At 47.8% G+C, this 15,509-nt stretch overlaps 1 protein-coding gene across 4 annotated transcripts; it reads left to right on the forward strand.

Annotated features, from left to right (window-relative positions):
* Positions 1 to 465: 465 nt before the first annotated feature.
* LOC142821580 (KRAB domain-containing protein 1-like) lies at positions 466 to 8,999 on the forward strand. Of its 4 annotated transcripts, none has more exons than XM_075912958.1 (4): positions 466 to 611; positions 4,506 to 4,706; positions 6,280 to 6,390; positions 6,619 to 8,999. In XM_075912958.1, the coding sequence occupies exon 4, from the start codon at positions 6,685 to 6,687 to the stop codon at positions 7,957 to 7,959; it is 1,275 nt and encodes a 424-aa protein (XP_075769073.1). In that variant the 5' UTR covers positions 466 to 611; positions 4,506 to 4,706; positions 6,280 to 6,390; positions 6,619 to 6,684; the 3' UTR covers positions 7,960 to 8,999. The 4 variants fall into 3 exon arrangements, with proteins under 4 accessions (XP_075769073.1, XP_075769074.1, XP_075769071.1 ...); XM_075912956.1 differs by having other exon boundaries at positions 6,674 to 8,999; XM_075912957.1 differs by having other exon boundaries at positions 6,677 to 8,999.
* The last annotated feature ends 6,510 nt before the right edge of the window (positions 9,000 to 15,509 follow it).

The following is a 15,509-nucleotide window of genomic DNA, read 5'->3' on the forward strand; positions in this document are numbered from 1 at the left end:
ACATCAGGTGGCTGGTCCCGCAGGGTGACTGTTCCCACCTCTCCCCATCCCTAAACGGGGGTTTTGTCCACGCACAGGGTCTCGCAGTGTCCCCCCCCCCCCCCCGCCAGGGCTTAACCACGGCTACCACCCCCACCCCCCGATTTTTCAAATTTTGCCCCTCTTCTGCTGCTAAAAAAAGCAGCTTGATCCTCCCAGCCAGTAAATTTTTGCCTCCTGATCAGACCATGACACACATCCCGTTGAAATTCGCCCCCAATAATCATTTTAAACCGCTCCGAAGAGGAGGAAGCAAATCCTACGAAGCACTGAGGGCAGAGAGAGGGCAGCGGCTACAGCGAAGGCTACTGACTTTGCTCAGTTCGGGTGCGCATGCTCAATGCACCCAAAGTCGCAAATTTGGAAAAGTTAGTGTTTTGCTCGCTGCTCCCTGCCCAGCCCGGAACATCCGCGGGCGGGGCCAGCTGCACCCAACGTTCCAGCCCTTGCGCACAGAGTGAGGGCAGCGGTCTCAACCGCGACTACTGCGCATGCTCTGCTCGGGTGGCGCCTGCGCAAGGCGTCCTAAGGGGGCAAACATTGAGACCGCCTGTTGGAGCTGCCGCTGCCAGGTGTGTGCGGGGAGTCCGGGCTTGGGGGGGAGGATAGAAGTGGGAGGAGGACCCGTCCGCTGTGTTTGCAAACCGGCCCGTGGGGTGGGGGCGGCGGTTTCCCGGAAGGGGGGACGGGGCATTTCGGAGCCATTCCCAGGTCTAGGGTCTGTCGGGCACCACGTGCGCGCGGAAACGTTTTATCTGCAGCCCCTGCAAACCCGCCGCGCCCTGCCTGGCTCTAGAGCCCGGAGAATCCCTGTTCGTCGCCTGCGTCTGCTCCAAGTGGCCTAGCTCCCGCTGCCAAGCAGGGGTAGGAAACCAAGGGCCCAGGAGCCGCACGTGGCTCCTAGCCTGCCTGGATCTGGCCCCTGACCATCTGGGAACACCCCCACCCCCATATTGGGGAGCTTGCACTGGCCCCAAACTCCGAAAAGGTTCCCTTTTTAACGCCTTTTAACATGAACTCAGAAAAAAGTTACGCTTAGGTTATGCCTAGGCTGCAGCTCTTTTCTGGTATAAGATGCCCCAAATGCCTCCTGGCCCTTTGGGCAACCCTCCCTGCACCCCTTCCTTTGCAGCCACACCCAGCAGTGAACGGGGAATTCTTTCTTGCTTCACTGTTTTTATGTCAGGGGATTTGCAACTTTCTCCTTCTGTGCATGTGTCTTGCTCCTAATCTGCATGTGACACTTGTTCTCTCCTCCCCCCCCCCCCCCAGCTGCATCTCGGGTCCCCTGACAGCCCCCCCCCCCACCAGGACACATCCTGGGTCTCTGGGCAGGCTGCCCCCAGCATCTCTCTCACTGCCTCCCCTCTTCACCAGTCTGCACCTCCCCCCTTGCCCGGCCACATCTCAGCCCCCTACCCCACGTATACCATTTCCCTTTCCCCAACTCTGGCTCACAGCTTCCTGGCAGGCTGCCCCCCCCCCCCCATGACAAAAATTAAATAAATATGTTTTTTAAAACAGTCTTTCTAAAAGCGCACCAAAAGTCTGAAAATAAAGTAAAAAACAACAAATGGTCTGGTAGCACTTTATAGACTAACAAAACATGTAGATGGTATCATGAGCTTTCGTGGGCACAGCCTGCTTCTTCAGATGACTGGAGTTATGAGTAGGGGAAATGAAAACTAGAAATAAATAGAAGGGGTGGGGGGAGGAGAAAGATGCTCCTTTTTTTTTTAAGTATCTGGAGAAGGGATGCTAAACCTGATGTAGAAGCTGTAGAAACCTTTTCATATTTAGCTAGAAGCCATCTTGTATCACAGAAACCATTTCAGCTTTTCTCTCAAGCACGTAGACCAGAGAGAACTTTCTGTCACCCCGTGAGAAGAGGCCTACAGGATGGGCTATTGGTATGTGTTAATTGGGCTGGTTGGGACAGGAGATGTACTCCCTCGTACCTGTCCGCCATCTTGTTGATAAGGCTTTGTTTTTCCAAGTTTAATTGAGGATTTCTGTAATTGGATGCCCTGACGTCAGACTTTTTGGTTAAGGGTATAAAGATACTAGGATTGATTGTATTAGCAGTCTTACTGGGCCTGGCTTTGCTGGGACCACATTTGGCTCATGCTGTGCTTTATTAATTAATAAAGCTGTTTGTTAGCTGCCTAAACAGAGAGGAGCGTTTTTTTGTTTCAACACTGAGCAGATAAAAATCAAAGTCAGTAGACAGATAGATAGCTAAGGCAGGAAGGATACCATTCAGAAAGCTGTTAGCACCTTCAGTGATAAAGAATCCACCATCCTGTATCTAGATTGAGCCTATTAGCATGCGAATTGAATTTGTATGTGTATTGTAATTCCAAGCTTTCCCTGTGGATTTGATTAGAGGAGCTGGCCTGTAACAAGACTGCCACCTGCAGATCTGTTAGTTTATGGTTAGGTAAGCAGAAATATTCTGCCACTGGTTTCTGAGTATTCCTTTTACGTATATCCGATTTGTGTCCCTTGATTCTGTCTCGCAGGGAATTGACCAATATATATAGCAGAGGGGCACTGTTAGCATTTGATGGCATAGATCAAATTTCTAGATGAGCAGTCAAATGACCCTTTGATTTTGTGGCTTATGTTGTTTGCTCGAGTGAATTCGATGAATTCGTCAGTGTAGATATGTGGGCAGAGTTGGCATCTTTTTTGGTTGCAGGGCTGGGTTCCTGGAGGTTTATAATGTGGTTGTGTGGCATGGTTCTTAGAAAGAATATGTTCCGTTCTCTGCTTATTTTCAGAAAGAGCAGCTCTGGTGCAAGAGGGTTTTTTTGTGCAAGAAAGAGTACTGTAGACAGCCCTGTTGTATTTGTGTGATGATGAGAGCAGCACACCTGGCTGTGTGGTGGCTTATTCAGTCCCTGGTGAGAGCAGGGAGGGCAGGCAAGGGACACCTGGCGGAGTTGGGTACTGGAGGCACTGTTTTGCAGTGGTTCCGGTCCTACCTGTTGGGACACTTATCAGAAGCTGCTGCTATTCGACCCCGTGGCGATTGTGCTATGGGTCCTGCAAGGTTTCATCTTGTCCCCTATGCTATTTAATATCTACATGAAGCCGCTGGGAGAGGTCATAAGGAGTTTTGGAGGACCATGCCATCAATATGCAGATGATACCCAACTCTATTTCCCTGTGACATTAGAACAGGTGTGGCGGTAACTGATTTAAATCAGTGTCTTGAGGCAGTGATGGTTTGGATGAAGTCAAATAAGCTGAAGTTGAACCCAGATAAGACTGAGGTCTTGTGGATCAGGAGGCCATCTGTTCGTCAATATGGCATGGCACCTGTTCTATATGGGGTTACTCTCCCGCTGAAAGAACAGATACACAGCTTGGGAGTCCTCCTGGACCCTTTTTTAACATCTGAAAAAAAGATTTCTTCGGTGGCCAGGAGTGCCTTTGGGCAACTTCGTTTGATCCACTAGCTGCGACCCTTTCCGAACAAGCATGACTTGGCCACAGTGATCCATGCTCTTGTTACATCCCGGACGGATTACTGTAATGCACTTTATGTGGGGCTGCCTCTAAAGAGTCTTCGGAAACTTCAACTGGTCCAGAATGCGGCTGCTCAAGTTTTAACTAACACTTGATGCCAGTGCTTCAGTATGTTTCCAGGCACAATTTAAGGTCTTAGTTATGACCTATAAAGCCTTAAATGAGTTGGGACTGGGGTATCTGAAGGACCGTCTTCTCCCATATGAACCTGCCCGGGGATTGAGGTCAGCTGGGAAGGCTTTGCTTAGTGTTCCCCCACTTGTGGAGATAAGATTAACATCTACGAGGAACAGTGCATCCTCAGCTTTTGCTCTTAGGCTGTGGAAGTCTCTTCCTTGGGATATTCGCATGGCGCCAATGCTAGTGTTGTTTCGGCGTCAGGCTAAAGCCACCCTTTTTATTCATGCTTTTATTAATGTTTGAGTCTGTATGTGTGTGTTCCTCCTCTTTATATGTTTGTAGCTGGTTATGTCCCTCTGCGGTCTCATATTTTAAATTTTTATATATATTTGTATTGTGTTTTTTTTTTTTTGTAAGCCGCCTTGAATATTTTAAATAGAACGGTGGGGTAAAAATATTTAAATAAATAAATAAAACCCCTTCCGCAAAAATGGCAGCTCATTAGGTGTGCAAATGAGGCACGGCGATATACATCACCGCGCCTCAGTTGCATATCTTCTTGTGCAACAATGCAATGTAGATTGTTCCAGGTGCAGTAATATTGAAACTCAAGCCAGATATTGGGAGAAATTAATGTAACTCTGGCGTCTAATTTGTGCGTGGTTTTTCTAGAATAGCTAGACTCAGCGTTTGCCCACAAGGGCAGAGTCTAGCATGTGTGTCACCAGGGCCAAAGTTTGGGGAAACTGAGAGTGTGGAAAGGATTAAAGCCTCTTCTGACATGTCACCAATTGCCCTTCTCCCCCTGCCAGGTTACAAGACACCCGTCTCTGTCTCCAGCTCAGCCGTTGGCGCTGCAGGCCAGGGACAGGAAATGGCTGTGGCAGTGCTGATGAGCTTCGAGGAGGTGGCTGTGTATTTCTCTGAGGAGGAATGGGCTCTGCTGGATCCGGGTCAGAGAACCCTCTACTGGGATGTGATGCAGGAGAATTATGAGGCTGTGAGCTGGCTGGGTAAGGATTCCTATCCCTTCAGGTGGGCTCTGGTGCAGCTGGGTTGGGTTTGGTTCAGGATCCTTCATTTCTCCCAGCCCCAGTGTCAGCAGTATGATCCCCAGGAATCCTGGCTCCTGTGTGAGAGACTGTCCCCTCCATGGCCCCTTTGGGGGAAGCAGGTTCAGGGACATAACAATGGTGCTGCTCTTCCCACACCCCAGGTCTCTGTGTGCTTCCCAGCATCTTGCTCCTGTTGTGCCTTGGCCAGAGCTCTCAGTGGAAGGGCCCAGGCAGGAACAGCAGATACCAGAGCTGTGGGGTTGGGTGTGGCTTCTGTTAGTGCCTGCAGAGTACCACTTGTGCTGTGGTGCTGAGGCCCTAGAAGGAAGGCGCAGACTCAGAGTCCTTTCCTGTCTCTGGTAGATTCTGTGTAGCCCAGTGGGGCACCTAATGGCAGGCCCAACTGACCACAAGAGGAAGCTGGGAAACCACACAAGGGCTGCTGCTGGCAGAGTAGAACTGAGGCTGCAGAGGGGAGCTGAGCTGCAGCAACACCCACAAGCAGCAAAGAAGCAGCACAGCCCATCTCTGCCCTAGCTGGCCACAGGAACAGCTGGGCACGGCCCTGGTCGGCCATGGGAATGGCAGCTGTTGTGGGCAGCTGGCAGGGCCCTCCCATGCACAGTCAGTCAGGATCAGGAGTGTGGAGCATAGGCAGGGCCTGAAGCAACCAGCCAAGGGTTCATTTTTCTCCTCAGACAACTTCCCCTGCCTCCTTCTGGCCCAAGTAGAGCATCTGAGCCAAAGAGCAGGGTGAGCCAAGCCCCCCAGCCAGGAGCTTTGTGGACAGAGCCTTGGGGAGTTAGAGCTCTGCTGGGTCCTTCCTCTCCCAGCCCTCATGACCCACCATGTGGCAGCTGCAGTCTGAGCTCTGACTGGGGGCTTCAGTGTCAGACCTGCCAGCTTGCCCTAGAGCTCCTCTTCCTAGCAGTGTGTTCCATCGCAGGGCAGGACAGAAATGGGTCTTGAGAGAGACCAAGTTGTACCCTAGATCAGTGTTTCTCAACCTTTTTTTTTAAGTACCCGCTTTAAGAAAAACTAAGAGCCCCCAACACCTACAATTTTCAGACACACAACATTTTTTTAACTATTGGAACACATTTGTTTAAACAACTTGATCGTAGCCAGTTGGATGATGACATTTTTTAGTGTAAAAAGTAGAAAAATAATAAAGTGCTGTAAAACTTAAAAAAAATCAGTTTTCTCCAAATTTCAGTTGTGTTGACACACTCCCCAGACTTCTCTCAAATACTCTAAGGGTACTCGCACCAATGGTTAAGAAATGCCCTAGAGAGTTCAGCAGAGTGCTCAGCTCCCCTAAGGAACCAGCTCAGCCTTTCCCAAGGTAGGGGGGGATTCACCTTTATTGCAGGTGAGTGTGTCCTGGGATCTTGTACCAGCCAGAGCCCAGTCTCTGCAAGGTGAGGAAGGAGCCGCTATGGGTGGGCGACTCAGATCCTGACTCTGGAAGCAGTAATGGCATAGGCTGTAATGAACAAGATCAGCACTTGGTTAATTGCTCCCCAAACAGGATTTCCAGTCTCTAAAGCTCATGTGCTCTCCTGGGTGAAGCGAGGGGAGGAGCTACGGATCCCAGATCTCCAGGGCTGTGAGGAAGAAGAGGTGTGTGACATCCACACAGGTGAGCGATCAGCTAACTGATTCACAAACCAATTGCTGTGTTCTTCTGGCAGGTTTCACTTGTGCATTATCATCTAGTCTCACTGAACCTTCAGCCTGTCTTCAACTCCAATTTGAAGGTGGTGGGTGGGCAAAAGAGCTATGGAGAAGGAGGGTGAACTCAGCTCAGATTATTAAATCTTTCCAGCCATTTTTTAGGCGTGTTTCCCCTTTTCTATTTCTCTTTTAGTGTTTCCTTTCAGCTCAGCACAGGGAATGACTCCTGTCTGGATTCTCTGTCACAGCAGGTGATGGGATGCTGAGTGAGAACCATGAGAAGAATCTTCAGCAGGAAGGACCGGAGCAAATGGCTCTATGCAAGATGTTATTGGGAAGATCTCAAGGGCATGTTTCTCAAAGTACTGAGGAAGAAGAGGCCTGTGAGAATCCACGTAGCCCACAAATGCAGCAGGGAAACCATCCAGGAGAGGGGCAGAGTAAATCCAGTCACAGAAGCAGAGAGAGAAAAACAAACACAGAAACTGTTAAACAGAAAATCCCCCATCAACAGTCACCCTGCACTTGCAGTGACTGTGCAGCTCTTCTTACACAAGACAGAACCCTCACAGGGGAGAAACCCTTCAGCTGCCCTGACTGTGGGAAAAGCTTCATTTGTAGCTCAAAGCTGAATACACATAGGAAAATCCACAAAGGGGAGAAACCCTTTAGTTGCTCTGACTGTGGGGAAAGCTTCAGGTATAGTTCAAACCTTAAAACACATTTAAGAAGGCACACAGGAGAGAAACCCTTCAGCTGCTCTGACTGTGGGAAAAGCTTCAGGTATAGTTCAAACCTTAAAACACATTTAAGAAGCCACAAAGGGGAGAAACCATTCAGCTGCTCTGACTGTGGGAAAAGCTTCAGTCGGAATGCTAATCTTCTTATCCATAGGAGAACTCATACGGGGGAGAAACCCTTTTACTGCTCTGACTGTGGGAAAAGCTTCAGTAGTAGCACAGTCCTTAATAGCCACCAGAAAAGCCACAAAGAAGAGAGACCCTTTAGGTGCTCTGACTGTGGGAAAAGCTTCAGTCGGAGCTCAAATCTTCTTAACCATATGGGAGCACACACAGGAGAGAAACCCTTCAGCTGCTCTGATTGTGGGAAATGCTTCAGTCACAGATCATACCTTCTTCTCCATAGGAGAATCCACACAGGGTATAAACCTTTCAACTGCTCTGACTGTGAGAAATGCTTCACTCAGAGGTCACAACTTGTTAAACACAGGAGAACCCACACAGGAGATAAACCCTTCAGCTGCTCTGACTGTGGGAAAAGCTTCAGTTGTAGCTCAAAGCTTGATACACATTGTAGAAGCCACAAAGGAGAGAAACCCTTCAGCTGCTCTGACTGTGGGGAAAGCTTCATTTGGAGGACGCAGCTTGTTAGGCATTGGAGAACCCACACAGGGGAGAAACCAAATACCAGAAGTGGGGAAAACCTTTTAGCAAGCAGGATCAAAGCCTTAGGTGGGCCTGATTCTGATTCAGAATCAGGCCCACCTAAGGCTTTGATCCTGCCCATGAGATAGTACCAGGTCCCACGTCTTTATGGGCATGTATTGCAGGGGAAAGAGCTCAGCCCGCCCCTCTTTCTGCCATGCAGACACTGGAGAGGAGGCAGCGCTGGGACTGAGGGTCCTCAATGGCACCTCAGTCATATGGACTAGGGCTGGCCTCCAAAATTCAAGGCACCACTGCACCTCTGGCCTCCAAAGCTAGGTCATGGTCACAGCCTTAGACTCTCATGCTTCTGGAGCCATGAGGCCATGGCTGTAGTGCCTCTGGGGCCAGCCCTTGGCTGCATGGTTGTAGCAGTGGTGCCTGCAGTCCCATGTGGCTGCAGCAGTGACACTTCTGGTCTCCAGGGCTGACCTGCAGCTGCATGGCTGCAGCAGCAGGACGTCCCTCTGGGGCAGGGTGTGGCTGGAGATGTTGCTGCAAGGGGTTACGAAGCCAGGTAACATTCTCCCTCATTCCCAGACCTGTCCCACCCAACCCCCTCACTTCCCTCCCTTCACCCCCAGCTTGCTCTGACAATCCCCTTGTTCTTGCACCTTCTCTCCTGATCACACTCTGCCTCTTCTCTTGTTCCTCCTCCCTCCACCTGGCCAGACACTGCTTCCAGCCTGCTTCTACACCCCAGCTCCCTCTCAAATCCTGCTCCCCATCCTTGTCCTCTTTCCTGGCAGCCCTGTCTCACACACTGTGCCCTACATCAGTGAGCATTGGGAAGGTTTGGAGGGTTGGTTGTGAGGTTTTTTTTTTTTTTTTGCTTCTCAGTTCTGTGGTCCCCAACTGGTGTTTCTGTGGGTCAGCAGTACTGTGGTTGCTGACCCACAGAAGCAGAGGAGTAGCAGTGTTAGCTTGACTTGCATCTGACGAAGTGGGTCTTTGCCCACGAAAGCTTATGCTCCAATAAATCTTTTAGTTTATAAGGTGCCACAGGACTCCTCGTCACTTTGACAGATCCAAGCTAACACAGCTACTCCTCTGCTTCTGTGGGTCAATGACCATGACCCAAAAATGGTTGTCCACTACTGCTTTAAATAAAGAAAACATTGAAACCTTTTGTGTTGGTCATAATGTTTAAAAAGAAGTTTGACAAAGTAGCACGAGAAAGTGACAATACTTACTCTGTTTTATAATGTCAATTAAACTGATCTCCCCATCTGCTGCACTAGCAAAATGGCTCAAATGTAATTATATAATTAGCTGTGAGTGTCCATTAGCAACTGGTAGTTTGTGGAAATGTTTGCATGGACCCAGGCGGAACACAGGGCATGTAGTGGAGAAAGTGTGGCCAAAACACAGGCCTTGCGGTGAGCAGGGTTTGCATCTGTGCAAGGGAAACCCTATTGAATTTCAATTCCAACACCTTAACCACTCAGCCATGACAGGTATAAGCTCAGCAGTGCCCCCAGGGCCAGGGAAACTGGTAAATAATCCCAGTTCCCAGGCCTGACGTCACTTGCCACAGAATTCACACAGCAAACCTGGTTCCTAGCACATGAGGGCTGTGTCTAGACTGCATCCCTTTTCCGTAAAAGGGATGCAAATTAGACACATCGCAATTGCAAATGAAGCGGGGATTTAAATCCCCTCTGCTTCGTTTGCATAAAAATGGCTGCCGCTTTTTTCCGGCTCGGAGCTTTGCTGGAGAAAAGCGCCAGTCTAGACGCAGATCTTTCAGAAAATAAAGCCTTTTCCGAAAGATCCCTTATTCCTTATTTTAAGAGGAATAAGGGATCTTTCAGAAAAGGCTTTATTTTCCGAAAGATCCGCGTCTAGACTGGTGCTTTTTTCTGGCAAAGCTCCTAGCCGGAAAAAAGTGGCAACCATTTTTATGCAAACGAAGCAGGGGGATTTAAATCCCTGCTTCATTTGTAATTGCGATGTGTCTAATTTGCATCCCTTTTATGGAAAAGGGATGCAGTCTAGACACAGCCGAGGAGTTTGGGGTTTCCCTTCATAGGTTCAAATCCTGCTCCCAGTGAGCCCTGTGTTTTGGCCACACCTGTAACCAGGGCAGCAAGCTACACAACCCCTGAGGCACTGTTCTCACGCTCCCCCTCCCTTGTCAATCCCCTTCTGTTCCTGTCAGAGATGCCTGGGATGGTTCCTCATGCTGGGTCCCTGAGGTCTCAGGCAAACTCTCAGCTGCCCCTCGCCCAGCCTGCCTGTGTGGGACTGTACCTGCTGTGAACAAGGATGAGATGCTGCTTCGTTCCCAGCCTGCCTAGTTTCTGAGGCTTAGATGGTGTTTGTGTTTATTTCTTGGGTGATCTGCTTTGCCCTGTGCGCTCACTGTTCATGTAACTTCAGCCCATCTCTCTGGAGTAAGAGAGGTTCCATTGCCTTTCTCTAAACCACGGTGTGTAGCTAAATGTGCTGCAGGAACCTGCACAGGAACAACAGCTGGTGTGTTGGCCTCACCACACTAAGGAGCGGGTGCCCAGGGTAACACACCGGAGCTAGGTCTATACGAAGGCTTCTTGCTCATGAACTCTTGAGCTCTTGTACAAAAAGGCCTATTCCTCATATAAAGTGGGATAACTGCCACAAAAAGCCCTGTGTTCTTATATGATTTATGATACTTTTTCTTGCACAAGAACGGGCTTGTAGTGTGGATGCGCCTCAAGTTTTTGCACAAAAATGGCCGTTTTTGCACAAAACCTCAGGCTACGTCTAGACTGGCATGATTTTCCGCAAATGCTTTTAACGGAAAAGTTTTTCCGTTAAAAGCATTTGCGGAAAAGAGTGTCTAGTTTGGCACGGGTGCTTTTCTGCAAAAGCACTTTTTGCGGGAAAGCGTCCGTGCCAATCTAGACGCAGTTTTGCGCAAGAAAACCCTGATTGCCATTTTCGCTATTGGGGCTTTTTTGCCCAAAACAATACCGCCTTGTCTACACTCGCCCTTTTGCGCAAAAGCATTTGCGCAAGAGGACTTTTGCCCAAACAGGAGCAGCATAGTATTTCCGCAAGAACACTGACAATCTTACATGAGATCATCAGTGTTCTTGCAGAAATTCAAATGGCCAGTGTAGACAGCTGGTAAATTTTTCCGCGAAAGCAACTGTTTTTGTGGAAAAACTTGCCAGTCCAGACGTAGCCCTGCAGTATAGATGTAGCCTCACACTGCTCAGGCTTGTGACCGAGGCAAGACAGGACAGGGCTGGAGAACCAGGCTTTGGAGATGTGAGGGAACCTTACAATAGCTGGGTCTGTCCTAGGCTGTGTAAAGCCTTGTGTGAGGGCAGGGTCGGGGGGATTCCCACCACATTCCAGCAGCACAGAGCAAGAGGGGCCCAGGCTGGGGAGACACAGGGCATGGGGGGTCCCAGTTTCAAGTGGCAAACCAGCGGGCCCCGCACAATAATCAATAAGGGTATGTCTACACTACCCCACTAGTTCGAACTAGCGGGGTAATGTAGGCATACTGCACTTGCAAATGAAGCCTGGGAAATTCAAATCCCGGGCTTCATTTGCATAAAATGGGCGCCGCCATTTTTAAATCCCTGCTCGTTCGAACCCCGTGCCGCGCGGCTACACGTGGCATGAACTAGGTAGTTTGGACTAGGCTTCCTAATCCGAACTACCGTTACTCCTCATTCCACGAGGAGTAACGGTAGTTCGGACTAGGAAGCCTTAGTCCGAGCTATGTAGTTCGTGCCGCGTGTAGCCACGCGGCATGGGGTTCGAACGAGCAGGGATTTAAAAATGGCGGCGCCCAGTTTATGCAAATGAAGCCCGGGAAATTCAAATCCCGGGCTTCACTTGCAAGTGCGGTATGCCTACATTACCCCGCTAGTTCAAACTAGCGGGGTAGTGTAGACATACCCTAACTTAGTGCATCTCTCCCCATATTTGCAGTACCAAGCCCTGTGTGCAGCGAAGCCTGTCAGTGTAAGGAAATTGCTGAAAGAAGGTGCCTGTTCAGTCTGAGCACAGGGCTGTTGTGCATGTGTTTGTGATACAGACCCACAAGTGTGGCCCTGGGATCACTTCCCTTTGTCGAACCAAAAACGCTTCTCTCTGTTTAGGCAGCTAACAAACAGCTTTATTAATTAATAAAGCACAGCATGAGCCAGACATGGTCCCAGCAGAGCGGGGACCAGTAAGTCTGGCTAATACTATCAATCCTAGTATCTTTATACCCTTAGCCAAACAGTCTTGACGTCAGGGCACCCAATTACAGAAATCATCAATTAAACTTGGAAAAACAAAGTCTTATCAGCAAGATGGCGGACAGGTACGAGGGAGTACATCTCTGTCCCAACCAGCCCAATTAACACATACCAATAGCCCATCCTGTAGGCCTCTTCTCACAGGGTGACAGAAAGTTCACTCTGGTCTACGTGCTTGAGAGAAAAGCTGAAATGGTTTCTGTGATACAAAATGGCTTCTAGCTAAATATGAAATGGTTTCTACAGTTTCAACAGCTCCCCCCTTTTAGCCTTTTAAAGGCTAACCTGGAAACCATTTTATACCTCCATTTCCATTAAAGTATTTATGTACATTTCTTGTTCCTTTCTCTGCTCATCCTATTTTAACATCATGAGTTCCACATTCCCTTTGGTAAGGGTCTGTCTTGTGTTTTCCAGAATACAAGAAATACAGCAATTGATTAACAAGAAACAGCAATAAGCGCAAAAGAATATAGCCAATACTAAAACTACTTGCAAAATCCAAGTTCCCACATGTCCAAACCAGCCTCCCAACCAACCCGAGGGTTCACTTTTCCTCCTGTCTTAGGCTTTCCAGTTTTTTTTCAATCTCTGAGACATCTTCCTCTACTTGCGTGCTGGTGTCCGTAATATACACACAGCATTCTCTTCCCACTAAGGCACAAACCCTGCCCTTACTTCCTAGGACGTAGTCTAGGGCCATTCTGTTTTGGCTTTTTCCCACCCTGGCTCCTGAACCATTACATGTCCAGCAGTACTTTCCAATTGGGGTCAGGGCTAAGCGGATATACCCTGGGTTAGTAAACCCTTTATCCTGCCAAGTATCATTTGGCTATAGTTCACTAAACAGTGTGCCATTCATTTGAATGTTGTTTAGTGGGACTGGAATCATTGGGATACCTCCTTCTGAATGTACAGGACTGTGAGCACATATCCAGCAACCTGTGGAATTAAATTCTTGGGAAACTTGATTCATTAAAAGCATGAATACATTTGAACCATATAGGTTATAACTGCTAGGTATTAAAAACAAGATTAAGCATAAGCTCAACATGAATTGTTTGTCCATCCTTACGCTGGCTGTTCTTCAGGACTTTGTAGTTTGCTTCACCTATCACTGGCAGGTTCTTTGGGCTGCAGCTGGTACCTTGGCCTCAGTCTCTCAGGATCATCTGCTTCTGGGTATGGATTGCCAGTACCGAGCCTGCGCTGATCCCCATCTACTTCTGGACCTGGGTTTCTGGTACCAGGTCTGCGGTGCTCCTTGTTGGGGCCAACCTCTTTAGGGGCTGGAACTGGTTTGCAGTGGGAGGCATGAATCCAGGCGGGCAATCTCTCACACTTTAAAGCAGTATGAGTGGTCAGTAGAACTTGATAGGGACCCTTTCACCTGGGTTCCAGGGCAGTCTTTTGCAGGTGAACCTTCATGCAAACCCAGTCTCCTGGTTGTAGTTTATGGCATGGCTCAGTCGGGGCCTCCTGGAATGCATCCTTAACCTATGAATGATAAGACTGTACACACCTCATAAGTTCCTGACAATACTTGACTATGCTTCCTTTAATAAGTGTGACATCAGCCAGGTCAATTTCTGGGCTGCTTAACAATCTCATAGGTCGGCCACATGCAATTTCATGTGGACTGAGTCCAGTTTTCTGATTAGGAGTGGCTCTCATGCTCATTAGGGTAATCGGGAGTGCTTCTACCCATGTTAAGCCAGAGTTCTCACATATTTTAGCAAGTTTGTTCTCTAAAATCCTGTTTCATCTTTCTACTTCTTCTGCGCTCTCCGGGTGTCACGGGCAGTGCAGTGCTTGTCTAATAGAGTAGTACTTTGCCAGTTTTTGAACAATTTGTCCAGTAAAGTGTGTACCTTTTCACTGGAGATCACAAGGTGTATTCCCCATGATGGGATGTAATGATTCAGAAGTTGGTTTTTTTTGCCACTGTGATGGCATCAGCTTTCCTGCAGGGATAAGCTTCTACCCCTCCCCAAAACAAGCAAACAATAACCAGAACATATTCAAAAAATTGACATTAAGGCAATTGAATAAAGTCCATTTGTAAATTCAGGAATGGTCCGAAAGGCGGAGGTCTGGTTGCCGGAACTGTCTTTACAGGTTTACCCATGTTGTGAGCTTGGCAGACAGGGCAAGCCAGACAGTAATCTTTGGCTGCTTGGGAGAATTTAGGAGCAAACCAATTTTTTTTAGGGTTGCTACCATCCCCCCTTTGCCAATGTGTGACAATCCAGGGAGCACGGAGGCAAGATGAGGTAGCAAGACCACGAGGGCAACAATGTGACCATCAGAGCTTCACCACAAGTGCACCCTGCCAGTCTCCACTCCTGCTTTTATGATTCTGGGGCTTGGTCTTGCAGGAGGGCCAGTTCCAACGGAGATGGCAAAGGAGCTGGCGGTAGTAGGAGAGAAGGGAAAAACAGCAGTTACAGGAGCAGATTCCGCTAAAATTTCACTAGAATTATAAAAGCAAAAAACCATCTGTGTAAAGCACAAAGTTAAGATTATTCAAGGGACTTAAATTATTCTTTCATTAAAACAACAATATTGTACACACAACAATGTTTGAAATACATATATCACAATTAAGACACACACAAAACAAATCTGGACAGAACACAGAACACAAACTTATTATGTCATGACACAAAACCACGGTTTTTTTTTCTTTCAGTTAATTTTCAGCTGATATTAGCGCTTTTTTATGATCTGAAAGACAAAGAAAACATTTCTACCCACATTGGGTTGTGCATTATATTTTAGAATACTTTTCCTTTACAGATGTTTTTGCTACTTTTTGATCAGCCTGCTGTTACCCAATGGTATGCTTTTATTTTGCACACCAGCTTCAGAGGGTTTGAGTAAATTACTTCATTGTTTAATTATTAAGTTAAAGGTGGCATGCCTCAGTTTCCCTCTTGTACTGCAGACCAGGCTTTTTTTAATGTGTGAAGCTTCAAATGATTTACTGCCACAGACATTTTTTCTTAGAGCAAGGCGCTTGCTAGTTACTATTCCAGCAAGCAAAAAAGGTTTTCTTCTCCTGAAAAGAATTATGTACAATGTTACAGGCCCTCCCCCTTCCAGACAAGCAGTTTGCAGACACACACAACCTTGGATCTGAAAGCAAGCCAAAAGTGCTATCAACTCAGCCTTGAACAGAAACACCGTGAAGTTTCTGGACGTGGATTTTTTTTTTTAATACTTAGTTTGCTTGGAAGACACATTTAACTCTTAGGGTGCAGGTTTTACAAATTTACAATGTATATATTCTATTCTTTTCTGCGGTTAACCAATTAAGTTTCAGTAGAATTCCTTATTTTCCCTTTAATAGATTTAACAAAGTGTCTGTAGCTAAATGTTTAACTTGATTGGTT

The sequence above is a fragment of the Pelodiscus sinensis genome, chromosome 31 (genome assembly GCF_049634645.1).
Source record: "Pelodiscus sinensis isolate JC-2024 chromosome 31, ASM4963464v1, whole genome shotgun sequence".
NCBI classification, from domain to species: Eukaryota; Metazoa; Chordata; order Testudines; family Trionychidae; genus Pelodiscus; species Pelodiscus sinensis.

Excerpts from the sequence above, each read along its gene's own strand:
- LOC142821580 (XM_075912956.1), top strand. The coding sequence starts at position 4,568 with ATGGCTGTGGCAGTGCTGATGAGCTTCGAGGAGGTGGCTGTGTATTTC. Across the intron at positions 4,707-6,279 it reads TGAGGCTGTGAGCTGGCTGG|GATTTCCAGTCTCTAAAGCT; the intron begins GTAAGGATTCCT and ends CTCCCCAAACAG. Across the intron at positions 6,391-6,673 it reads GGTGTGTGACATCCACACAG|CAGGTGATGGGATGCTGAGT; the intron begins GTGAGCGATCAG and ends TCTCTGTCACAG.